At 38.8% G+C, this 26,033-nt stretch overlaps 1 protein-coding gene across 4 annotated transcripts in view; it reads left to right on the plus strand.

Moving 5' to 3' along the window:
- The window catches only part of RAB27A (RAB27A, member RAS oncogene family), a 78,510-nt gene that overhangs the window by 27,522 nt on the left and 24,955 nt on the right, over positions 1-26,033 (plus strand). For 3 of the 4 annotated variants that reach the window (XM_044229643.1, XM_044229642.1, XM_044229644.1), the window contains one exon: positions 22,144-22,318. In XM_044229643.1, coding sequence (XP_044085578.1) covers positions 22,166-22,318 — 153 coding nt within the window. In that variant the 5' untranslated portion in view covers positions 22,144-22,165. Of the gene's footprint in view, positions 1-6,342; positions 6,443-22,143; positions 22,319-26,033 lie in introns of those variants that run through there. The other variant, XM_044229645.1, reaches the window with a different exon arrangement.

A 26,033-nucleotide genomic window follows, 5' to 3' on the forward strand; every position in this document is an offset into this window, starting at 1 on the left:
TATTTGGCATTATCTTGTATTACTGAGCAGGTACATACCTGTGCTCCAGGAATTTCACTCTTTGGTACCTATCTTTGGTACCTACCTGTTGCTGACTGCAGCACCCCTTTGCTGTCTGGCTCAGTTTCATTCTTTTTTTAAAGACTTTATTTATTTATGAGAGAGTGAGTGAGTGAGGGTGGTAAGGAGAAAGGGAAAGGAAAAGCAGACTCCGAGCTGTTGCAGAGCCCAATGTGGGGCCTGGTCTCAGGACCCTGAGATCATGACCTAAGCTGAAACCAGAAGTTGGATGGCTTAATCAACTGAGCCACCCAGTGTCCCACCTAGTTCTAGTTTTTGGAGCTCTTTGTCTTTGCTGCTCTCTCTTCTACCCACTGTGGCACTGTATTCTATTACTTTTAAAATTAACATCTGTTGGATTCCTTCCACATCATTCCCATTGCTGGTGCCCTTGTCTAGGCTCTCATCTTTACGGAGTGAGAGGAGATACAAGGGATTGCTGCCGCCATGACCCCATTTAATTTTCACATGGTTAAACCCTGGACTCTGAACCTAGAATCAGAGAATAGAATGTTTTCTAGAAAAGATACCATGAAGTGGAAACCTCTTATTTCATTTTTGAGGAAACAGTCCTGGAGAGGGATAGTGACCCATGGTGGGTTGCAGAGCCGGAACTAGAAACCCACACGCTGATGGGTTAGTCGTCCAGCCCTCTTCAACTTGCCATGGGACCGTATAAGCATTCCTTTGAATTTATAGTTACTTGTCTTATGTCTCTCTGACTAAACTTTTAGGGGAAGGATTATTTCTTCATCATATTTGTAGCCTTCGAAATACTTGACAGGGCTTCTCAGTGCTTGTTAGATTGAAATCAAAACATGCCTGTGCACCAAACATGCTTTCTCTTTCTTTCTATTCCTGACCACCCTGCTAAATTCTTCTTGGGCTGGAAGGTACTCAGCTCAGACTCTGGCTCTTGCTTGCAGGCTTGGTCAGATAGCTCCCTCTTTCTGACCTCCCAGGGTCTATTTGTCTTGTCAAAACACCGTCTTCCAGGTACCCAGCAGTTTGCTCACATAATGTATTCGTAGTCCTTCCAGTAGCTTTGCTAGATAAATATTCCCATATTGAGGACACAGCCTGGGAGAGGTTATGTGACTTGCCGTAGGTCACACAGCTAGGAAGTAAGTGACAGAGTTCAGGTCTTCTGACTTCAAGTTCTGTGTACTTTTAATGGCCTGTGCTGGGTGGTCTGCATGGCATACTAGACATTTTGCTTCCTGATTATCTTATTTGTCCTTTGTTGAAAATTAGTTCATTTTGTTTCCTCATCCCAGTTACCAGCTTACTGAGGGGAGCGGCCGGGTCACATATTTCTTTCATGCCCTTCATAGTTGCTAGCATAGTAATGGGCAGCATATAAATTGCTTATCCAAATGTGTTGAGTTGAACACAAATACAATTTAATTTACCAAAAAAGAATAGCTATCAGTGGAGCCCCAAGATGCTCTTTTGGGTCACTCCTGAGTGAAATCAGCAAGGAACAGAGGGAACCAGAGGAAGGAAGAGGCTGTTAGAGAAAGCCAGATGGTAAACACAATTAGCAGTTGAATGACAGTCTGGTGATGTGGGGTGGGGGACAGGCCACACACAAGAAGACAGTCTTCAGGAAATGTGCAAGTTTACTGGAGAGTTGAGACACGTTCGTGAGAAGGGAGAGGAGTACTTCAAAGCAGCACAATACTCCTGTAAGTTAAGAAAGATGAAGTACTCATACTTAGTGAGAAAATGCTGGTTGAAGGGATATCCAGAGTCGGATGTGGCTTATGAAGACAGGTTTCCAGGGTGGGAGTGGAGTCGGTAGAGGAACATTTGGCTTAATTTGTGGTTATTCTGTTAACTACTGAGGCTGTGAGAGAAGGAACATAAATAGGTAAGGATGTTTCCTTTGAAACAACTTCCCTTCCTTTTTCCCTACTATGGCAATCAATAGGGAGCCCTGGTGTCAGAAGAGCAGGGAACCCAAAAAATTATGCATGTCATCTGTGCATGGATATACGTTGTGGCGACCAAATCTGTGGATGTTTCTGGCACCGCCTTGTTGTACGTATTCTTATGTATTTGCCTCATGAAGTAGTGAGATGCTTTAAAAATGTCAATACTTTGACAACTAAACTATACTTCCAAACTATATTTCCTTTTTCTGAAAGGATCACAAAAAATCCACTGACTACAGTCCCCACACTGCATCTCCTGAGTTCTTAAACATTTTGCATCTGGACAAAATGAAAAACCTCTTCTGATGGAATGGACATGAAAAATGTCCAGTTTTCTAATAGGAAAAGCCTACATGTGTTCTTTTATGAGCTTCTGTCTTCTGCAGAGAACATAAGATTAAGTCCTTTTAGATTAGTGGTAATAGGGCTTTAATATCTGTTCCTTCCGGTGTCAAAATGTTCACAGTTTAGAACTATTTTGCAGCAGCAGAAGGAACATGTATCTCCACTACTTCGAGGCACCAGCAGTTAAGGGAAATTATTTCAATTATTTAAAATAAGGGAAATTAGGGAAAAATAAGGGAAATTATTTCAATTATTTAAAAATTGTAATTTCTATGCAGTGGAATCTGAAATGTGAATATGTAAAACCTTTTCTGGGACATTCATATTGAAATTTTTAAGGTGATTTCTCCTTAAATATTGATTAGTATCATTGGGGTCAATTGTTACTTTTAGTTTATTTTTAATGCTTGATAGCTATATAGCAATTGTATTTTTGTGTGATAAGCAAATATATATGGAAAAGTTATAATTTAAAAAGGATACCATTTGATAACTTTTTTTTTTTAATGGAAAGGTAATTCCTGAGGTCAAAATAGTCAGCTTACGAACTTTTACAATCAAATTTGTTGGTATGTGGAGTTAACTTTATATTTTAGGAAGTGGTCTTATTAAAACATGTTTGTAGAATTGTGGGATCGATTTTTCATGTGTGACTTATAAAAGCTTTTCTTACTAGTTTACAGTCACCTCTCATATATAGAGTCTCATTTCATCCTCAATAAAAAACTTAATATTGTTTCTTTAATGTCCTCCAACCACTCAAACAAGATATCCAAAGTCATTGCTTATCAGTTTCTTATAAACTCATGGATTCCTACATCCTCGCAGTGGTCTGTCCTGTGCTTCATGCTCCTCTTGTCTGTAATTTTCTTTACCCTCGTAGCTTATTCTCTTGCTGTCAAAATTTTTATTTTGTGTTAGTAAATCTATATTGAGATGTCTTTATCTGCTCCTTTTAAAACAAGGCTTTCTAGGTTCTTTCTGAGTGGCCATTGTGCCCACTCACTTTAGACCCTGTATACTTAGACTCTTGCTTTAAAATATCATTCAGGAAACCGGAGCTTGGTTCTCATAGGTGCCCTCATCTCAGGCTTGGCTAATGACAAGGGCATGACTGGTGTTGGGGAACCAAATGCTAACCTAGACTCTTGGGTTTCATCTGCCCAGGGTAGGAGGAGGAAACTTAGTGAAGGAATCTGGTTGGAACAGTTAGGGAGCCTCTGTGATTGGATAGGCTAAGAGGACAGCAAGTGGTTGGAAGAAATTGCCCTGGCTTAGAAGGTAAGAGAATCTCTGTGGTTTTTGATAAAGCAGCAACCATGAAGGGCCTTTTCTAGGTCTTGCTCCTTGCTGGCTGTAACGAACTAAAAGGTCTGTCCAGTCTGTATGGCTAGGTGTTCTCCTGAATTCCTGGAACACTCTCCCACCATCCATGAGCCACTTCTCCCCTTTTTGATCTGTTCCTTACCTTGTTAGTGTTTGACTTTGATGTGACTTTGACCCCTTGCCTGGGACCCTCCATTTGTATTTAACCCCTTGTGTCTGGAATTGGTTCTGTGTCACCTTCACATGAGGCTGTCTGCCCTGGTGGGAACACCAGAGGCTGCTCTTTTCCTATTTTCTCATGCCCCTTCCTGCTTCCCTGGAACTCCCTAATAGTTTTAAGTAGCAATGCTTTTGTATAAAAGCATTCCTCATGACATAGCCATTAGCTGGAACAAGGGGTTCTGTGGATAAAATGTAATACTAGCAATTTCTCCTGAATTCATAGAAAAAAAAATCAGGTTAGTGGAGAGAATTTTCAGTTTTTTTCACATCAGTACTAAAACAACAACAACAACTTTGTGCCTCTTAATGCTATTCTGATTATAATTTAGTATGTAGTGGCTTTGGCCATAGTGCAAAATAATATATTCTCAGTCGTTTTAAGTTTGCTGTATCAGTGTTTCATTCTGTTTTCAAAACATATCTTGACTTTTGAGGGTTCCACCCCAAGTATAGCTTCTTGAGTCTATTGAGACTAATCTGGATATATTTTCTGATGGCCTTAATGTGTCCATTTAGACTCTTTAGGAAAGGATCACCAGTGTAGCTGGTATAAACATCCTCTGCCAGGTTCCATTTTCAAGGACACTGGTTCCTATCCCAAGGTGGGGTGTGTGTGTGGGGGGGCAGTGCTGCCTCTTGGTTTGATCTGGACTTTTCCAGGACTCTTTAGACTTAGACCCAGAGCTCTTCCTTTCCTGTGAGTGACCCAATGAGCATTGTCTCCACGATTCTTTCTTATAGGCTTATCTTCCTCTCTCACACTTTGGGTAGCCCTTCTTGGAGTCCTCACCAGGGACACCCAATACATTTCAGGTTTTCCCTGCTGGTGAGAGGACTCCTAAGATTGTGGTAAATGGGGGGAGATCTGACAGATGTCATCTTTAGGAGATGTTTGTTGGAAAAGCCTGGCAGGATTTCCAAGTGGGTTGTTAGTCTAAGATGATTAGGCAGACAGGAAGTGTTTGGGTGCAAAGGCAAATGAGATGATTCAGAGTAGGGCTGAAGGTAGAGCTTTCCTCATTGGCTTCCAAATGTGTATGAAGGAGCTCTTGTTAGTCCTTATTGGGCCAGAGGCCTTGGAGGTCAGGTCTCATCTTCCTCTTTTCACCAGAAGGTTCTACACTCATTGCTTTTTTTTATGTTGGAGTGCCGTGTAAGAGTTCATTTGAAAAAATTTGCTAAAGAAAGTTTGCTACTAGCTGGATCATGGTTTTCTGAGGCAGTGAAAGGTTTGCTGTAGTGACATTATGTAGGCTTTCTGAGACCCTGTGCAGGAATATCCAGCTGGCTGTGAAGATACTGATTTGCTATAGACAAGAAGTAACCCAAACTTAGACTAGCTTTATCATATTTATAGAAGTCAAACAAGAAGCTCCCTAAATATAAAATCATCTCTACAGCAGCCTATAAGTGAATGTTTATTTTATGTTCTTATACAGAACTGAATTTTACTGCACTTACATTCTGCTTTTTATTTTTATAATTGAATATTTTGATGTAAAATATTGTGTCCATTTCTTATTGCTCAACTGACCTAAGAGGATGAAAGCAAACATGCTGAATGCATGTGCCTGAGCCTTGCTGTCATGTGTTGAGTATGGCTGGCATGTGCTTCTTTAAATAATTTCGCGAGAGTGGACACATGAATCCACTCTAAATTTTTAAAAAAAGAGAGAAAGAAAGAGAAAAAGGCCTAGTGCAAAGTACAGCTTTCTAAATTAATGACACATTTATAGAAATTTCAAATAACATATGTGCTGTAAGGGCAGAAGCAAATAATAGCCAAGCAGCATACGTGAACACTTTGGAGGACTCTAAATCTGGTATGTAAATCATTTGACTGTAAGAGTTTTTATTCCATTCAAAAAAATAACAATAAAGGGAAAACAGACATTTGAATAAAAGTTTAGATAACTCTTAAAGTACTTCCATGGATCTCAGAGTTCTACGGAACACAAAATGAAGACCACAGATTTAATACCTCTCTGAGTAGGGACTGCAATGCCTTGTTCTTTTATGATGCTTCATATTTATCTCCTTTAGGACATTACCTTGTACTTACCTTTTAAAAATAAATATGATCCCATTTCTTAATACACCTTTCTCAGAAAAGAACAGATAAAAGAGCAAAACTTAAAGCCGTATCAGATTGAAAAACACAATTAACTAGCTAGACCTAGCATGTATATAATCCTCTGTATAACAGGGTTACGAATCTTTTAAAAAAATAATGGAACATTTATGAAACTTAACAAATCTGTTACTTGTTAATTTGCAGATCACATTTACTGAGTAAAATGCAATAAAATTAGAAATCAACAGCAATAGCTAAGCCGCCAACTGTGATCAGACAGGTTGATTTAGAAATCAACTGGATGGTTGTAGTTCTCAGTCCTTTTGCATAAGTAAATCCAAGGCACACCCCATTCTATAAACAGCTGCTGACACAAGTGCAAACAGTCCATTCCAAGACTGCATACTGAACAGGAGAAACAAGGAAAGACTTCCTGAGAATCAGTAAGAAGTACATCTCATTAGACCTTATCCATTAGGTGAGTTTCTTTTCTTTCCTTTTGATTCAGCTATTAAAGAATATGATACCATTTAGGGAGCCATTCAACACATTATGAATACATTGCTGAGAGAGCAGACCTGAGGGAGACCCAAAGACCAATAGCCGGCTGTCTGTACCTTACTGACACCCAAGAGGCCGGGCTCAGAATCCCAGTGTCATTGTTTTAGTAGTGCTAAAGCATCAGGAAATAGTTTGATATTCTGAGCCTATTTCAATTTTTTTTTTTTTTAAATTCTTATATTTCTGGGATGCCTGGGTGGCTCCGTCAGTTAAACATTTGCCTTAGGCTCAGGTCATAATCCCAGAGCTCTGGAATTAAGTCCCCCCTTGGGCTCCTTGCTCAGTGGGGAGCCTGCTTCTCCCTTTGCCTGCTGCTCCCCAAGTTTGTGCGTGCATGCTCTCTCTCTGACAACTAAATAAAAATTCTTATATTTTAAATCAAGGTATAATACAATGTAATATGAATACAATGTAGTAATTTCAGGTCTACAAGGTGATTCAATATTCGCATATATTGCAAAATGACCACTACAGTAAGTCTTGTTAACATCTGTCACCACACATACAGGATTTTTTGTGTGATGAGAATTCTTAAGATTTACTCTCTTAGCAAGTTTCAAATATGCAGTACAGTGTTATTAGCGGTAGTCACCATGCTACATGTATATTACATCTCCATAACTTATTTATTTCATAACTAGAAGTTTATACCTTTTGACTCCCTTCACCCATTTTACCCACCCCCTCTTCCCTGCTTTTGGCAATCATCAATCTGTATCCATGAGCTTGCTTTTTTTTTTTTTTTCAAATTCTACATATACGTGAGATCATATGGTGTTTGTTTTTCCCTGTCTGACTTATTTCACTTAGCATAATATCCTCAAGGTCCATTCATGTTGTCACAAATGGCAAGATTTCCTTTTTTTTTTTCCCAAAGATTTTATTTATTTATTTCACAAACCGACCACAAGTAGAAGACAGGCAGGCAGAGAGAGTGAGGGAAGCAGGCTCCCCGCTGAGCAGAGAGCCTGATGCTGGGCTGGATCCCAGGACAGGACTGAGATCATGACCTGAGCCATTCAGACACCCAAGATTTCCTTTTTTATGTGTGTGTGTGTGTGTGTGTGTGTGTGTGTGTGTATCTATCCCATTTTCTTTATCATTCACCTGTTGATGGATATTTTGGTTGTTTCCTTATCTTTTTTTTTTTTAAAGATTTTATTTATTTATTTATTTGACAGAGAGAGAGATCACAAGTAGGCAGAGAGAGAGGGGAAGCAGGTTCCCTGCTGAGCAGAGAGCCCAGATTCGGGGCTCCATCCCAGGACCCTGGGATTATGACCTGAGCCGAAGGCAGAATCTTTAACCCACTGAGCCACCCAGGTGCCCCTGGTTATTTCCTTATCTTAACTGTTGTAAGTAATGCTGCAATTCACATGGGGTACACATTTTTTTTGAGTTAGTTTTTTCATTTTCTTTGACAAATACCAGAAGTGGAATTACTGGGTTATATGGTTGTTCTATTTTTTTAATTTTTTGAGGAAACTCGGGACTGTTTTACACAGTGGTTGTACCAATTTACATTCCTACCAATAGTCTAGGAAGGCTGGCTTTTCTCCACATCTTCATCAAGTTATCTTTTGTCTTTTTGATAATAGCCATTCAGCAGGTATGAGGTGATACCTCATTGTGGTTCTGATTAGCCTTTCCTTGATGATAAGTGATGTTGGGTGTCTTTTCATGTGTCTGTTGGCGCTCTGTAAGTCTTCTTTGGAAAAATGTCTATTCAGGGCCTCTGCCCATTTTTAAATCAGGTATTTGTTTTTCTTCAATGTTGAGTTGTACGACTTCTTCATGTATTTTGGATATCAACCTCTTATCAGGTATATATGACTTGCAAATAATTTCTCCCATTTAGTAGGTTGCTGTTTCATTTTGTTGATGGTCTCCCTCACGGAGCATAGTATTTCAGTGTTTTTGAAAGGACTACGTTGTGGGGTGCCTGGGTTGCTCAGTTGGTTAAGTGGCCCACTCTTGATTTTGCCTCAGGTCATGATCTCAGGGTCCTGGGATTGAGCTCAGCAGCGAGCCTGCTTGTCCCTCTCCCTCTGCTCTCCACCCTGCTCATGCATTCTTTCTCTCTCTCAAAGGTTGTTGTATGGTAGAAATATTTACTGATGTTTTTGCCTTTTTTTTTTTTCTGGAACTCATGAGCCTGAGGTCAAGACCTAAGGTGAGATCAAGAGTCAGACTTAATTGACTGAGCCACCCAGGGGCCTCTACAGATGTTTTAAACTCAGGACCAGCTTGTACCAGTATGCTGCCTATTCATTAATTTTATGGGAAAACCAAAACTAACACCGTATTGAGAAGCATTTGTATTCCTGAAATGGCTCTATTTCCAGGAATAGATAGAAGAAAGCTCTTTTCCTTATTGGAAAAGTAGAAGTTCTTGAGGACACAGCAGCTCTTGAGCTTACTAAGGAGGGTCTAATACCTTGAAGTTAACACGGCAGCTCACCGTGTTACCAAAAAATGTGCATTTGCCTGGCATTATCGATGTGAGGTCAGTTGCTGCACTCACAAACTGGAATTTGGGAAAAGTACCTGGAGACAAGACACAAGAAAGCCAGAAAGGGGAAAAAGAGAGTAGAGAGGTCATGGCATAAGGGTAATTATTAGAAACAAGGCTGTGAGAACCCAACATGGGGAAATTGTAGGTGGATGTTAGACTGTGGGAAAGAAAGCCAGCTGTGAAGTGTTGGAACCGTGTGTGTTAGTAAGCCGCCATGTACATCGGGAGCATATTCCTGGGAGCTGAGAATAGCTGTGCTGTGATGTGACCAACCCAAGGTGAGGGGGTGGGGCAGGCAGGGCAAGGGAAAAGGGGAACCATACCTGGTGCATTGTAGTAGCCATCGTAGGCATCTGTGTACCAAACCAACGGCTCAGTTTAGCCTTTGGGGTAGGGCATGTGGGATGGGAGCTCTCAAGGTCCCATCCTGTAATTGTGAGGGTACGAGCATCTCTCATTGCAGAAAAGTTAAAGTATGGTTCCTGTCCTTTGCTGAAGAAATCGGTGAAATGATTACAATATAGTGTAAAAAAAAAATCATACTTACAAAACACAGGGAAAACAATATCCTAGTGTGCCAACGGTTGGGTCTGGAAAGACAGAGAGGTGATATATATTCTGGACACACTTTCTCTATAGGGTGAATAAATACAGAGTGCTCACATTCTCATTTTTTAAAAAGGGAGTGATAAGGGAGCTCCTTTCTTCCCTGGTTATTTTCAACTCTGAGATCATTATCTAATTGTCTTTATTATTTGGACAGTGATTCTCAGTAGATCTTGCTTGTAATTTGTAGGTTCTTTTACCATCTTAAAATTTTTCTTGGAATGAAAGAAGCATCATCACTACTTCATAAGTGCAGTGGTTTGCTTCTTGATTTGATGTATTTCTCCTGACAAATGAACACCTTTCCTGTGTGGCAGCACACAGACACAAAACTTAAAGCAGATGAGATGCAAGAGAGAGCCAGTCTGCGCTGGTCAAAGGTCTCACCACACATGTTCCATGCTCAGGGAGGATAAGGCTTGGCAGAACTCCTAACTCCATTTCTAAGTGAAAAATGAAAATGTGTTGTGTGTGTTTTGCGATCTTGGAAATGCACATTCCAATATCAAGTCCTTTGTGTGCTGCTCGATTTGTCACCCTTACAGCCCTGGCTGGGGTAGCAGCACTGTCACTTTTAGTATTTCTGCCTTTTAGTCCCAGGCCCCAGACTTTGGTGGCACCTTGACATAGCCAAATGCCACCCTTTGGGTTGTTAAGAGCAGAATTCCCTCTGCCAACCTGTTGGGCTCACAGCTATCCCATCTTCCATGTAGCTTACGTCACTCCTCCATTTCCACTTTCGGAAAATATTTTCACTACATTCTTTGAGAGTTTGGTGAAGTGTCAGTGTCATTCTTAAGATATTGGGGGAAAAGCACCAGGCTTAAAACCACAAGATCAGTGTTCAAGCTTTAATCTGTTGTAATTATAAGAAGAGCTGTCACATATCGATATCCTTTGGGCATTTTGCTTCTCACTCTACCCAGGTAGGTGGTGGTATCCTGTTGTTTGAACACAGAAGACCTTGACTCCAATGTGTGTTAAAACCATCTTCTGTGTATGTATAAAAAGCAACCACTGCATGGGAGTAGACTTTACAGAATTTTGCACTTGTATCAAATTCTTGGAGATTTTCCAGGATCATGGTGTCATTAAGAAGCATATTGAGGGGTGCCTGGGTGGCTCAGTGGGTTAAGCCGCTGCCTTCAGCTCAGGTCATGATCCCAGGGTCCTGGGATCAAGTCCCACATCGGGCTCTCTGCTCAGCAGGGAGTCTGCTTCCTCCTCTCTCTCTCTCTGCCTGCCTCTCTGCCTACTTGTAATCTCTCGCTGTCAAATAAATAAATAAAATCTTAAAAAAAAAAAAGCATATTGAGCCATGGGTAGGACATTGCAGTCACATATGGTTGTGCCCATTACGGGGCTGCTTTCACATTGTTTGATATCTTACTCAGCAAACCAAACAGCCACTCCTATTGTCACAGTATAGCCCATATTTTATAAATGACATATTCTATACTGTGCCCTTTCCCTATTACCTTGTATCTATAAAACAAGAGGTACTTATCACACACTGCGTAATTTAACAACCAGTGTTTACTTTCCACAAATTGCTATAAACACTCATATTCTGATCCTAAAACAGGCTTGGGCAACAAATAACATCTTTGAAGTAAATGAATCAATCAATGGTCTCCATAAATTAAAAAACAAAACAAAACAACTGGTATATCATTTGAGTCATTCCACAATGGTCTTGGAGAAGAACACTTTTCTATTTACAAGAATAATTTGTGTCCCCTTCTTCCCTAATGTGTAGTTGCTTATATTATTTATTTACTGGGTTATGTTGCTCACCTACTGAGGTTAATGGTAACATTGTCGAAATAATGGGTCAAGTCCTGGATTGAGACTGTTTAATTTTTCTTTACCCTCATCTTTTTCTTTACTACTCATAAAGGATTTGCAAATGTCTGGAGGAAGCTTTTACAAGTAAAGATATGTTTGGGTGTCCTGCTAGTATTTGGAAATGTATATTTAATGATATTTACAGGTCTTTTTATTTTTTCTCTGAATAACTTGCTGTGTTGGAATACCATCATCTGCTACAAGATAGTTTTTTTACTTTGTTTAAATGGGGGTAAATGATGGGGGGAGTAGGGAGAGGGTGGTTGGGTTATGGACATTGGGGAGGGTATGTGCTATGGTGAATGCTTTAAAATGTATAAGCCAATGATTCACAGACCTGTAGCCCTGGGACAAATAATACATTAAATGCTAATAAAAGTAAAAAAAAAAAAGAAATGGGGAGAATGAAATATTCCTATGTAGCAGGCACATTTATAATTACTAAGCCAAATGATATGCAAATTTAGATCCTGTCAGTTTTTAGCCAAGAACATCTCTCCTCACTTTTAGGCCAGATCCATGATATTTCTACAAACACTATACTGATAGGAATACATCTATGAATCATAGCTTATGGGTGAATATTTAATGCAGTTATGTAATCTCAATTTAGATAAAATCAAACTCATCCTTGAGTAAGGAGACAAGAAAGACCTAGATTCCAATTTCCTTCTATTTTTCAAAAGCTGTTAGATTTCTATGTACTTCTGTCTACCCGGGATCTTTGCACAAGCAAGGCAAGTTCTTTGTTTATAATTTCTGCTATTCCACTCAAGGATAGGATAGAAACCTATCTACTCTTATTTAGACCAGAAATTGAGAAGAAGCAGCTCACATGCACAGAGGGCAGAGGCAGTCACCTCTTATGGAAATGGGGAGCCCCACTATTGGGCAGAACACATGTTGTTTTTATAGTGAAAATAGATGTGTTTGACTTTAGGGTATAGGAATTGCAATGATCTAAGACAGTTGTAGCCAGGGCTTATTTGATAAACACAGTCCCTGCTCCTGTCTTGGTACATTGTAAAATGCCTTTCCTGTACTGCCCCACTTTGTATGATTCCTCTTCCCCTTTTCTGCTGTCGCTATCATATGTGTCCTTCAGAATGCCAGGAATGGGGGTCAACAATGGTGCCATAAACAAAACAAGAAAAGCCTACTGTTTTTAACGTTAAATTTAAAAAACACTGATAGACTTTATTCTGTGCCAGTCATTGGTATGTGAACATCTTTCTTGAAATGAAACCTTGAATAAGAGGACATTAATATGTATGACAGAACATGAGGCAATATAGTTCTCAAAAATGCTGATGTTTTGTGTTTTATCTGAAAAGTAATAGTTATATTCACATTTTCCTATTTCTACATAGAAAATCACTTTGGGCAAGGCAAGTGAAGTCCATAAGCTCTCTAGGAACACTGTAATATTTCGTTAACCTTTCTAAGAAATTCAAAATACTGTCCGGCAAAAATGATTTACAATATACATCATGCTTCTCTATTAAAGCTCTCTGTTTCTTCTCTGTTGAACTTCACATTTTTATTCCTTTTGTATCTTTATATGCATGCAAGATGTATGACTTGAGCACTTATCGGCAGGGAAAAAGCAATAGGGGGATATGAATTTTGATGTCCTGTTGTGTTATGTTTACAAGGGAAGATTAAAATGTTCTTGAGGATTGGCTTTTCTTGAAAACCCAAAGAAGTGGTTATAGTCATTAGGAGAACATCGATGGGGATGTGGCTAAAAGTGTAAGGTTTCCATGTTGAGTATTGGCTTCCCATTGTGCTCTGGCACCAAGCACAGAATAGGCACTAAAATAATACTTGATTAATGAAAGCGTGATTGAGTGAGCCCAAAGATGTATCCTTATAAAAAGCTTCAGGTGGAACCACAGGAGATAATCTTGGTTTGAGAAGAAAGCACCAAGTTCAATATTAAAAATATCTGTAGGGAAATGAAAAACTTCATGATTTTCCTGCTCTCTCTCCATTTTGAAGCCACAAGAAAGACTTACATAAAGAGGATTTACAGGTGATGGCACAAGGATCAACATACATAATGTCTTACATTTGCTATGACCAACAAGAGGCAGATGTGCCCTCAGTTTAAGATCTGTCTCCCGGGGGGAGCACATCAGAAGAAGAGCTTTGTGGGCGCCAGGGTGGCTCAGTGGGTTCACTTGATCTTAGCCAAAAGGCCGAGAAGCGATTGGCTCAGTGGGTTAAGCCGCTGCCTTTGGCTCAGGTCATGATCTCAGGGTCCTGGGATCGAGTCCCGCATCGGGCTCTCTGCTCAGCAGGGAGCCTGCTTCCCCCTCTCTCTCTGCCTGCCTCTCTGCCTACTTGTGATCTCTGTCTGTCAAATAAATAAATAAAATCTTTAAAAAAAAAAAAAAACCTAGCAGGATCCTGAAGCCACTATTCAAGTGACATGCGGATGTGTAGCACTCACCTCAGTTCTGCCTATGAAGGCAATGAAGATAGGGTATAAATGAAGAAGAAGAGCTTTGTGACTGAGAGGCAGAAGTACAGGCCCTTCATCTCCACTTCCTGAGTGTAAGCCTTACTTATAAAGTAATTCATCTCTGTATCTGGCTGGTACCACAGAAAACTTTGATTCTTGAATCAAAGCAACTATACCTGAGGTTCCTGGCTTTGAAGGAAAGGATACAGAGAGAATAAAAATCATGATCTGTTAGAAAAGGATACAGGACTATAATTTAGGAGCCTAGGGATCTAGCCTAGCTCCACATCTAACCTGCTGATTGCTTTTGTAATATTCACTTGTCTTCTCTGGGCTTCATTCAGTTTCCTCTTCTGGTAATTAAAGTATTCAACTTATGAACTTTCCAGCTCTGAAACTGCCAAAACTTACACAGATAAAACTCAGTGTTAGATTGGAATGCTAAGATAGTTTTTGTATCAGATAGCAACCTCATAAGTGATTGCACCTAAATTGAATTTTTCCTATGAATTTTCTAGAGGTTGAGGTACTGGATTAAATTAAGAGTAGATCACAAAATGACGTGCCTTGCTGAGAACTTGATGAGGTTACTAGTAATAGTATATTTAAAGACAAGTTTCAATTATTGAACATTTAACATACACCAAGCAATGCACTAAAAGCTTTCCAGGGCTAATGTCACTTAATAATCATTGTTATCTCCATTTTATAGATGAAAGAATGGAGGCTTAGTGTAAAGAACTCAGACCAGGTCATGCACAGAGTCAGAATTTGAACCCAGGCCTACTTCCCATCATATTAAGAATACATCTTTTTATGTAGTACATAAAAAGTACTACATTTAATGTAGTACTACTTTTTATGTAGTGCAAGGTTTGTACAGACCATTGAGTCTTCTTTAAGAATAATATGCTGGGGGGCGCCTGGGTGGCTCGGTGGGTTAGGGCCTCTGCCTTCGGCTCAGGTTGTGGTCCTAGAGGGCTGGCATGGAGCCCCGCCTTGGGCTCTCTACTCGGCGAGGAGCCTGCTTCCTCCTCCCTCTCTTTCTGCCTGCCTCTCTGCCTACTTGTGATCTCTATCTGCTAAATAAAATAAATAAAATCTTAAAAAAAAAAGAGTAATATGCTGGTAAAATAATATCATGCGTGCCTAGTACTGTTTGTGGCACATGGTGGTTATTCAGTTAATATTATCCATCCCTCTTTTCTTGGCCCTCTATTAAGTATGGGTGATAGAGGGAAAAGTTTCCCTCTATTACTTTTCAGACTTTCAGGAAATGCCTGACCTATCTGAGGCAGTTTCAGAATGATTCTTTCTGCCTCATGCTAGGGGATCCTAAGGTTGAGTCTATGATTGACTTTCATAGGAAGCTTTACGGAGTATTTGGGCTGGGTGGTGTGTTGGGGGTGGTTGGGGGGATGATGGAGGGAGGGAGAGAAATCTAATTCCTTTGCTCTTAACTAAAACCACTCTCTTCTATCTTATTCCCTGGAGAACGATTAAGATATGTTTTATTTTTTTAAATAAGGAAGAAGATCATTGACTTTCTCTCAGCAGGCAATTATCACCACTTAGTCTATGTTGAGGAAGTGGGTGTTCCTTGCTTTCTATTGTTAATCTGGTGAGAGTGAGGGTGGAGAGCACTTTGAAAAAATATTTGTGTAGGGAGGAGAGATTGAAGTGAACTGAGTAAGAAAGTGCAGGTCCCAAATTAGGGTCATAATTGACTTTTTAGAAGACATTTCCTTGAGGTATCTCAGATGCCACTTCCTGAAGGAGATACAGAATATAAAGAAGTAAACTTTGGTTCAAGTGCTCTTCATAGATGTTATTTTTACCTTCATTAATTTTTAGTTTAGGGGCATAGTTCCTTCTTACAGTTCTAGGAAAGAAAGTAAGCCTGCATATTGACTGTAGGAGGCTAGATTGCAAGATGATGGCGCTAATGGCAGTTAATAGTTACACAGGATTTACCGTGTGCCAAACACTGTTCTAAACTCTTCATGTTCACATTAACTCAGTCCTTACAACAGCCTCTGAGATAGGTTTACCACTTCATTAGTTCTAAAATGTGTTGATGGTGGCTTTGTGATCTTGCTAGAGGATGCTAATGACAGATTTTTCACATAACTATCTCCAGTGCTATCTCATTGAGTAACAGTTGAAAGATGTCATGAGTTATAAGACTGTGAAATGTAAGATGCACCCCAATTATAAAGAAGTTAAAATAAGAAAGCATATGCATGCTAGAATTAATAAAATAAAAATTAATTAAAAAATCATTGCCATTTTAATTTTTATTTATTTATTTTTAAAGATTTTATTTATTTTTTTGACAGATCTCAAGTAGGGGGAGAGGTAGGCAGAGAGAGAAAGAGAGAGAGGAGGAAGCAGGCTCCCCGCTGAGCAGAGAGCCAGGATGCCGGACTCAATCCCAGGACCCTGGGATCATGACCTGAGCTGAAGGCAGAGACTTAACCCACTGAGCCACCCGGGTGCCCCCATTCCCATTTTTAAAATGGGGAACCTGAGGCAAGAGGGATTACATTTTCTTTAAAAATTGTTTTTCTTAACACAACATATGACCATTATATTACAGCTGTATTACAGGAAATTGTAGTATAAAATTAGGAAATGATGTATGATATTAATACCTCTCTATCTAAAAATAGAGTATATTTCTGTGCACAGTCTAATTAGTGGTCTTCATTGTAATACTTGTGGTTTCATGTATTTGCTGTATTGTGTCTGGGCCCCCACATAAAATCTTCCTTCCTTGTAAGAGTGCTCCTCTTTATGCAGCTCCTTCATCTGGCTAATTGACTAAGTCTTTAAGACTAAGATTAAAAATAATATCCGGGGTGCCTGAGTGGCTCAGTGGGTTAAACTCTGCCTTTGGCTCAGGTCATGATCTCAGGGTCCTGGGATTGAGCCCCACATCAGTTCTCTGCTCAGAGGGGAGCCTGCTTCCTCCTCTCTCTCTGCCTGCCTCTCTGCCTACTTGTGATCTCTCTCTGTCAAATAAATAAATAAAATAAAATAAATAATAATTTTCCTAAAAAATTGTTTTTCTTTTATTTATTTTACAAAACTTTTATTTATCTATTTATTTGGAAGACAGAGCGTGAAGAGCGGGGAGAAGAGGGAGAGGGACAGGCAGACTCTGAGTTGAGTGCAGATTTCCAGGCTGGGGCCCTCTCAGAACCCTGAGATCAGGACCCGAGCTGAAATCAAGAGTTAGTCGCTTAATGGACTGAGCCACCCAAGCACACCAAGGGATTGAATTTTCTAAAGTGAAATAACTGGGGGGCGCCTGGGTGGCTCAGTGGGTTAAAGCCTCTGCCTTTGGCTCAGGTCATGATCCTAGGGTCCTGGGATTGAGCCCCGCATCAGGCTCTCTGCTCAGTGGGGAGCCTGCTTCCCCCAACCCCCTATCTCTGCCTGCCTCTCTGCCTACTTGTGATCTCTCTGTCAAATAAATAAATAAAATCTTAAAAAAAAAAAATAAAGTGAAATGACTGGATTCATATCCAGGTGATTTGGTTCTAGAGTCCATGTTTTTGACCTCCACTTTTTCTCTCAACAATGTGCTGGCATTGAGCCCATGTTAGCATGTGAATAGACTGCCCAAGACCCACTTACTTATCTTCTCATTGGGGCATTCATGACAGAATGTCACTGAGATCCTACTGAGAGAGGAAGTGTATCTGGTATGTAGCACCTTACTGTAGGGCTGTGGTAAAGATTGTGAAGTACTTCGTGTGTGGGCATCTGACCTTGGCTTCTGACCCATTTTTAACAAAAGTAATGCAATTGGGAAAAACCTTCATGAACCGGCTTCTTAAGCATCAATAGGCTGGAATGCTCACTGCAAATAGTACGCACAAAATGTTGTTTGGGTGTCCCAGATGTCAAATTCTGCACTGTGTGTTTTCAGTGTTTAACTTTCCACTCTAAAATGCCAACATAAACATCATTTACGTTATTTCCATATTTGGGGATTGAAGTATTTTCTTTGTGGAAACTAGGCCCCTGAAATACCACTCAAGACTTGAATAACAATAAGAAAGAAAAATAATTTTTTAAAAAAGATTTTATTTGCGTATGTGACCTTGTGACAGAGATCACAAGTAAGCAGAGAGGCAGGGAGAGAGTGAGGGGAAGCAGGCTCCCTGCAGAGCAGAGAGCCAGATGCAGGGCTTGATCCCAGGACCCTGAGATCATGACCTGAGCTGAAGGCAGAGTCTTAACCCACAGAGCTACCCAGGCACCCTGAAACAAAAATAATTTTTAAAAAAGGTTTACTTATTTATTTGACAGACAGGGATCACAATTAGGCAGAGAGGCAGGCAGAGAGAGAGAGAGAGAAAGGAGGAAGCAGGCTCCCCGCTGAGCAGAGAGCCAGATGCAGGGCTTGATCCCAGGACCCTGAACCCATGACCTGAGCTGAAGGCAGAGGCTTTAGCCCACTGAGCCACCCAGGCACCCCGACCCAAGTAATTTTCATTAAATATATTTAGTTTTAGTCAAAGTGGCTAAAGTAGTTTTGTAGGTGTAACCTCTTTGAACTCAACTCTTTCATTCTGAACTAAAATGAACCATTCAGGGGGCACCTGGGTGGCTCAGTTGGTTAAGCATCTGCCTTCAGCTCAAGTTGTGATCCCAGGGTCCTGGGTTCGAGCCCCATATCAGACTCCTTGCTCAGCAGAGAGCCTGCTTCTCCCTCTCCCTCTGCCTTCCACTTGTACTTTCTTTCTCTCTCTCTATGCTCTCTCTCTCTCTCTCTCTCAAGTAAATAAATAAATAAAATAAATAAAATAAATAAAAACTTAAAAAAAAAATGAACCATTCAGATTTTTTTTTTTAAACAAGTATGGGTTTAGTAGTATGGACTGCAGTGTTTTATACAGATTTGAACCTGTTTTTAGGCTGGTCATAACTTCTTTTGCGATTGTCAGGTCAATTTAAAATGAAAATGTTTTAAATCAGCCAAAAAAGATCAGAATTACTTTGAAAGTGGTCTGTGTTGACTTAGCAAATGACTCTGAGCCAGTCAGAATTCCTTTATGCTAGAAATATGTTTTGAGTGACTCAGAGATAATTTCAGAGATTGTGTTAGGTCTTCAGGGCTAGTTTGGTCTGTCTAGAATGGGGTAAAGAGGGTGAGCTAAAATTTACTGAGTGTCCAACATATGCCAAGCATTGTGTTGGGTGCTTCACAAAGCATCTTGTTTAATCTTTAGAACAATGGTGTGAAGGAGTGTATAGTATCTTCTTTTTCATAGGATGGAAAACCTGAATCCAAGACTCAGAGACATATGAGGTATGCGGGAAACATGGAATTTAGCCCAGGTCAGCTTGACTTTGGAGGTTGTGTTTCCTAGTAGGCTACCTTGTATTATATAATACCTGGTCACCTTTAAGCCCAACATACATTTGTGGAAGTGTGAGTAACAGACAATAAGCTTGGAGACAGACAGGAACCTGGAGTTAAGGGATTTGTATTCTAGACTGTGTAAATGAGTTAACCTCTATGGGTTCTATTTCATACTTTGGAAAACTGAACCCAGAAAGTGAGAGGTTTTAGACATTTATTTTCAGATTAACGAGGCAGATTGCCTAGAGGTGTGATCTGAAGAGAGCAAACAATGATTAATATTGATGGTGATATTTATATACCTTCAGTAGTGGTATTGGTTGGTTATGACTGTTATGTTTGTTTATGATGTCTTGATTTGGGAACAAACTGTTATGTATTGCTGTCAATATGAATAGAAAATCTCACAGAGAAAATTTTAAGATTTATATGTGTGATTCTTCTCCCATGATAAGTAAACACAGTCAATTTTGGTGTAGCCAATAGAGTTTGATCTGTCTTTGAATTCCATTCAAGTAGATTTAGAGAGTTCTAGAAGAGTGATGCCATTGTTGACAGCATTTTCTTCTACACCTTAAATGATATAAAAACATAGATGACCACCCTTAGTTCAAATTAAAAAGTAAAGAGGAAGTAAGGTAACCACAGTGTTGTCTTGTATCATTCTCATTGCAGAATTTGGAGTTGCTTTCTGCTTCTTCATTTATTTTTAGAGGAACCTCCAAAATGATTAAACATTATCTGGACCTGCTTTTCAATTCTTAACTCTATTGGAGCTAAATGAGATCCTGTGATATGATGGGCTAGAATATTTATTTGTACCCTGTTGGTCATCTTCTAGAGAAGAATTCTGTTATATACCATTAATACTGGCAACTTAAACCTGTGAATACAGGGACACCTGGGTGGCGCAGTTGGTTAAACGACTGCCTCCGGCTCAGGGCGTGATCCTGGAGTCCCGGGATCGAGTCCCACATCAGGCTCCCAGCTCCATGGGGAGTCTGCTTCGCTCTCTGACCTTCTCCTCGCTCATTCTCTCTCTCACTGTCTCTCTCTCTCAAATAAATAAAATAAAATCTTTAAAAAAAAATTAAAAAAAAAAAACCTGTGAATACAGAAGCTATAATAAAGGGAAGCCGTTATCTGTGAAGTGTCATTCTTTATAGTTTGCAAATAGAATTATGAATGTTTGTGGAGTCTCTGCCCTTATCAGCTGACTAGCCATATCTCAGTATTATGTCCCAGATCTTTGCTGAGGCAGTATAAGGAAGTAAATTGCAGTGGCTCTTGGGGTTCAGTGTTCAGGAATTTTGAGCATAAGGTGAGTCACCAAGTTAAGGATGGGGTAGGGGGAGGAACCCTTGAAAATTAATAAATGTCCTTCCTTGAGCTATTGTTAATTTTGAGGGTCTATAGAAATAATCCTATAGGAAGCATTGAGAATTGTAAAGTTTCTCAATGTGAGGCTGGGTGAAATTAGACATTGGGAGGAAAATCAGCAATATCTAATGTAGGGCATCTAATGTGTGGGGGTGATGATGGGAAGGGTGAATATGCATGTTTGAATGACATGTGGAGTTGTCAGTGGTGGTGGGATAGTTGGCTATTTCCCTGATTTTTCTGGAGGGTTTATTGGTATTAGAAATGTAAGCATAAAAAGAAGTAAGCCTTCCCTGGAGATAGACTACATTTTCAGCTGGACTGATACTTTGATTAGTTGCAATCTATTTAGAGAATTAAAAACAAGTCATGAAAAGTGTTCATTGATAAAAGATAAAAATTACCATGGTTAGTAGGTCTTGTTGGTAAAAACAAAAATTTTTATTCTGTAAGGCAGACTTCCATTTTAGTCAGTATCTAAGACCTGAATTGGTAGCATTTCTTGTTTGAGTACCAAGGCAAGTATAGAGAGATGAGCACTTTGTAATGGAACTGTGATCTCTGGATAAATCCGGAACTTAGCTCCCCGGGGAGCAGTGGTATTCTGAAAAGTCTGACTTAATATGCGGTATATAATCATCATCATCATCACCATCATCAAAATAAGGAAGCCACAGGGGCGCCTGGGTGGCTCAGTGGGTTAAGCCTCTGCTTTGGCTCAGGTCATGATCTCAGGGTCCTGGGATGGAGTCCCACATTGGGCTCTCTGCTCAGCAGGGAGCCTGCTTCCTCCTCTTTCTCTCTGCCTACTTGTGATCTCTCTCTCTTCAAATGAATAAACAAAATCTTAAAAAAAAATAAGGAAGCCACAGCCAAATTTTACTTGTGAATTTAGTATAGTCTTTGAAGGAACTATAATGACCTTTGAAAATGAATAGGATAAGTGAAATTGCCTAGATGTCCTAGTAAAAAAGAAAAACCAAGGATCTAGCACTAGGAGACTTTGAAAAAGAAAGGGGAATTGGAACTACTTGTACCCTAAGAATTATTATTATTCCTGTAACATTCTCCTTCCTTCTTTCTTTTTTAAAGTTGTTACTCTGTGTGATCTGCATGTAAGACTTAGTGCTGGTTATCTTCTTAATTTTTATTCTGACTTGGAATTTTTGTCTTAATGGTACTATAATATGTATATTAAATTTAAATTAAACTGTTATTTATTATTTTACTAACATCTCATCTAGCAAATTATTAGGTCCTTGGGGGCAGTGAATACTATCTAATCCTCTTCACAGAACCCTTTGGCATATGGGTGTCAAACAGTAATTATTGAACTGGGTATTAATATAACTCACCTTATTCACGGAAGATGCTAATATTTCTTAATGGCTTTTTAGGAAATATGCATTTGTTTATATTTTATAGGTGAACCACTGAGTTCTTCATTATGTCTGATGGCGACTACGATTACCTCATCAAGTTTTTGGCTTTGGGAGACTCTGGAGTAGGGAAGACCAGTGTACTTTACCAGTACACAGATGGTAAATTTAACTCCAAATTTATCACGACAGTGGGCATTGATTTCAGGGAAAAGAGAGTGGTAAGTTCTATATAAAAAAATGTGATCTCTGAATCAGCATTTGCCTGTCTGTCTAGTTTATTTTGTAGGAATTAGAAGGACAAAGTTTGGAATATAAAATTGAAGGGTGCATGTGAAAGTGTATCATGTTCAGTCTAGGAAATGTGATTTAAAAGGTTGTGCTGAGGGAACTTTATTATAAAACCAATGAGACGAATGTGAAAATTTCTTTCAAAATTTTCCCTTGATACCCTTTTGACATGCATGTTCCCTCAGAACACCTCCAAGTTATTTGCCTACATTTGTTATGAAGCCTACAACCCCCCCTAGCATTCTGCTCCTGTTTTGTGGACTATTTCTTCTACCTTTGATGTTATTTTTAGTAGCCTTTGTCTTAATTCAATCCCACATGGAGCACTAAGTGGCAGACTCGTCGCTCCTGCCAGGAAGGTGAGGTTGGCGTGGGAGTGAGAATGCCACTAGTCTATGTTGACCTGGGAAGTAACCAAGGGAACATGGAGGTTTTACTGGATGGTGAAGGAAGAGGCTCTTTTTTCTTCTCTTTAAGGGACCATAGGGCTGAAAGTTATGCTGGTAGAGGGCAGGGGAGGAGGTCACTGTATCAGAGTTGCAGAGAGAAGATGGCCTTCATCATGAACTATAATTCTTGTTGAAAAACTGGCTGTTACCATGAAGCAGGTCAACAAGTGGCCAGGAGACAAAGATCTTTCACTGGATCATATTCTACCTGGAAAAGATAAATGGTGTCTGGCTTCTAGGGTAAAAGAATTCATTCCCTCTTACTCACTTGAGGTCTTTTCTTCCAGTGTCAGAGAACCTTACAAAGACTCAGACCCACTGAGTAAGAATAGGATTTCATTAAATTTTTAGTATTGACATATAATTGCTAGAATCAGTATATATATGTGATTATATTTATTCCCATTTTATAACCTTATTTTTAAAAAATCACTTTATTGACATATAATTCACATGACATAAAATTCACCCATTGAAAGTGTACAACATGTGGGTTTTAGTATATTCATAGTTGTGCCTTTTAGCAGTCATTCCCCATTTATCCTCCTGCTAGCCACTAATCTATTCTCCATGGATTTAGCTTTTCTGGACATATCCCATCAATGGAATCATACAATATGTGGCCATTTCTGTCTGGCTTCTTTCACTTAGCATAATGTTTTCAAGGTTCATCCACATTGTAGCATGTATCATAATTTCATTCTTTTGTATGACCAAATAATATTCCATTGTATTGGTATGCCACATTTTGTTACCCATTCATCCATTGATAGACATTTGGGTTGTTTTACTTTTTGGCTATAATGAACAATGCTTCCATTAACAGTCATATACATTTTTTGTGTAGACTTATGTTTTCAAGTCTCTTGGGTATATACCTAGGCTATATGGAATTGATTTGCCTTGTGATAACTCTCTATTTAACTTTGAGTAACTTCCAGATTTTTTAAAGATGCTGCACCATTTTATGTTCTTTTTTTTTTTTTAAACAATTTTTTTTTAAGATTTTATTTTTATTTATTTGAGAGAGAGAGACAGTGAGAGAGAGCATGAGCGAGGAGAAGGTCAGAGGGAGAAGCAGACTCCCCATGGAGCTGGGAGCCCGATGTGGGACTCGATCCCGGGACTCCAGGATCACGCCCTGAGCCGGAGGCAGTCGCTTAACCAACTGCGCCACCCAGGCGTCCCCCATTTTATGTTCTTACCAGCAATGTAGTTTTCCATTTTCACCATATCCTCACCAATTCTTGTTATTGTCTATTTTATAGCTATTCTGGTGAGTGTGAAGTGGTATCTCATTATAAGTTTGACATAAATTTTCCTGATGACAGATATTTTTGAGCAATCATTTCTTTCATGTGCTTTATTAGCCATTTGTATATCATCTTTGGAGAAATGTCTATTCTGATTATTTGCTGGTTTAGAAATGGGATGTCTTTTTATTCCTTACTTTAAAGAGTTCTAAAATTATATTCTGGATAAATGTTCTATATATGGACAAATATATTGGCTGTGCACATTTGAACTTTGGGCCCCTCCTCAGTGTGTGATTAGTGAACCATATATATATATAATTAGTGAATTATATATATATATATATATATACATAGATATATAATTTATCCAGAATATATTTATCCATATATATATGTATATGTGTATATATATATATAAATTATAAGTTTTAAAAATATATTCTGGATAAATGTTCTATATATGGACAAATATATATTTATAGATATGGATATATATATATGGATATATTCTGGATAAATTATATATATGTATATATATAATTATATATATAATTTATCCAGAATATATTTATCCATATATATATGTATATATATATATAAATTATAGCCCTTATAGCCCTTATGTTTAGGTCTATGATCCATTTTGGGTTAATTTTTATATATGGTGCGAAGGGGGTCCAACTTCTTTTTTTTTTTTTTTTTGCATAGGGGTATCCAGTTTTACCAGCAGCATTTATTGCAAAGACTATGCTTTCCCCCATGAACGGTCTTGATGCTGTTGTTGAAAATCAGTTGACCATAAATATAAGTGTATATTTTTGGACCCTCAATTCTGTTCCATTCATCTAGATGTTTATCCTTAAGCCAGTATTTGCCTTGATTGCTTCTGCTTTGTACTAAGTTTTGAAATCGGGAAACATGAGTCCTCCCTCCCACTTTGTTCTTCTTTTTCAGGATTGTTTTGGATTCCTAGCAATTCCATTTGAACTTTAGGTTCAGCTTATCAATTTCTACCAAGGAGCCATCTGAGACTCTGATAGAGATTGCACTGAATCTTTAGATCAATTTGGGGAATATTAGTATCTTAACAATATTACATCTTCTGACCCATGAACATGAGATAGTTTGCCATTTATTTAGATCTTTAATTTCTTTCAACAATGTTTTAGAGCTTTCAAAGTGTCAGTTTTATGCTTCTTTGTTCATTTTATTCTTAAGTATCTTATTTTTTATGCTACTGGAAATTGAATTGTTTTCTTAATTCACTTTGAATTGTTATTGCCGGTGTATAGACATATACAATTTATTTTGTAAATTCCTCTTGTACACTGAAACCTTGATGAACTTATTTATTAGTTTTAATAGTGTGTGTGTGTGTGTGTGTGTGTGTGTGTGCATTTATTCCTTACGGTTCTATATATATATATATATATATAATATGTATCTATATTCCTTATGGAATATAGATATTCCTTATATATCTATATACAAGATCATGTCATCTTCTGTTTTACTACTTCTTTTCCAATCTGGAGATCTTTTTTTTCTTGCCTAATTACCCTGGCAAAAACCTCCAATAAAAGTTGAATAGAACTGATGAGAGAGGACATCCTCATTTTGTTTGATTACAGGGAGAAAGCATTCAGACCTTCACCATTAAGTATAATGTAAGCTCTATGTTTTTCATAGATGCTGTTTTTCAAGTTGACATTCTTTTTTACTTTTGAGAGTTTTTATCTGAAAGAAATTAAATATTTTCAGAGGTTTTTTTTTTTTTTTCTGCATCTGTAGCGATGGTCATGTGGTTTTGTCCTCTGTTCTACCACAGTGTGTTGTATTGTCTTACTGTATTATGACTTTCTCTGCTTGACTTATATCACTTAGCATAATCTCCTCCAGTCCCATCCATGCTGATGCAATTGTTGGGTATTAATCCTTTT

Source organism: Neovison vison, chromosome 13 (assembly GCF_020171115.1).
Source record: "Neovison vison isolate M4711 chromosome 13, ASM_NN_V1, whole genome shotgun sequence".
In the NCBI taxonomy this organism is placed as follows: Eukaryota; Metazoa; Chordata; class Mammalia; order Carnivora; family Mustelidae; genus Neogale; species Neogale vison.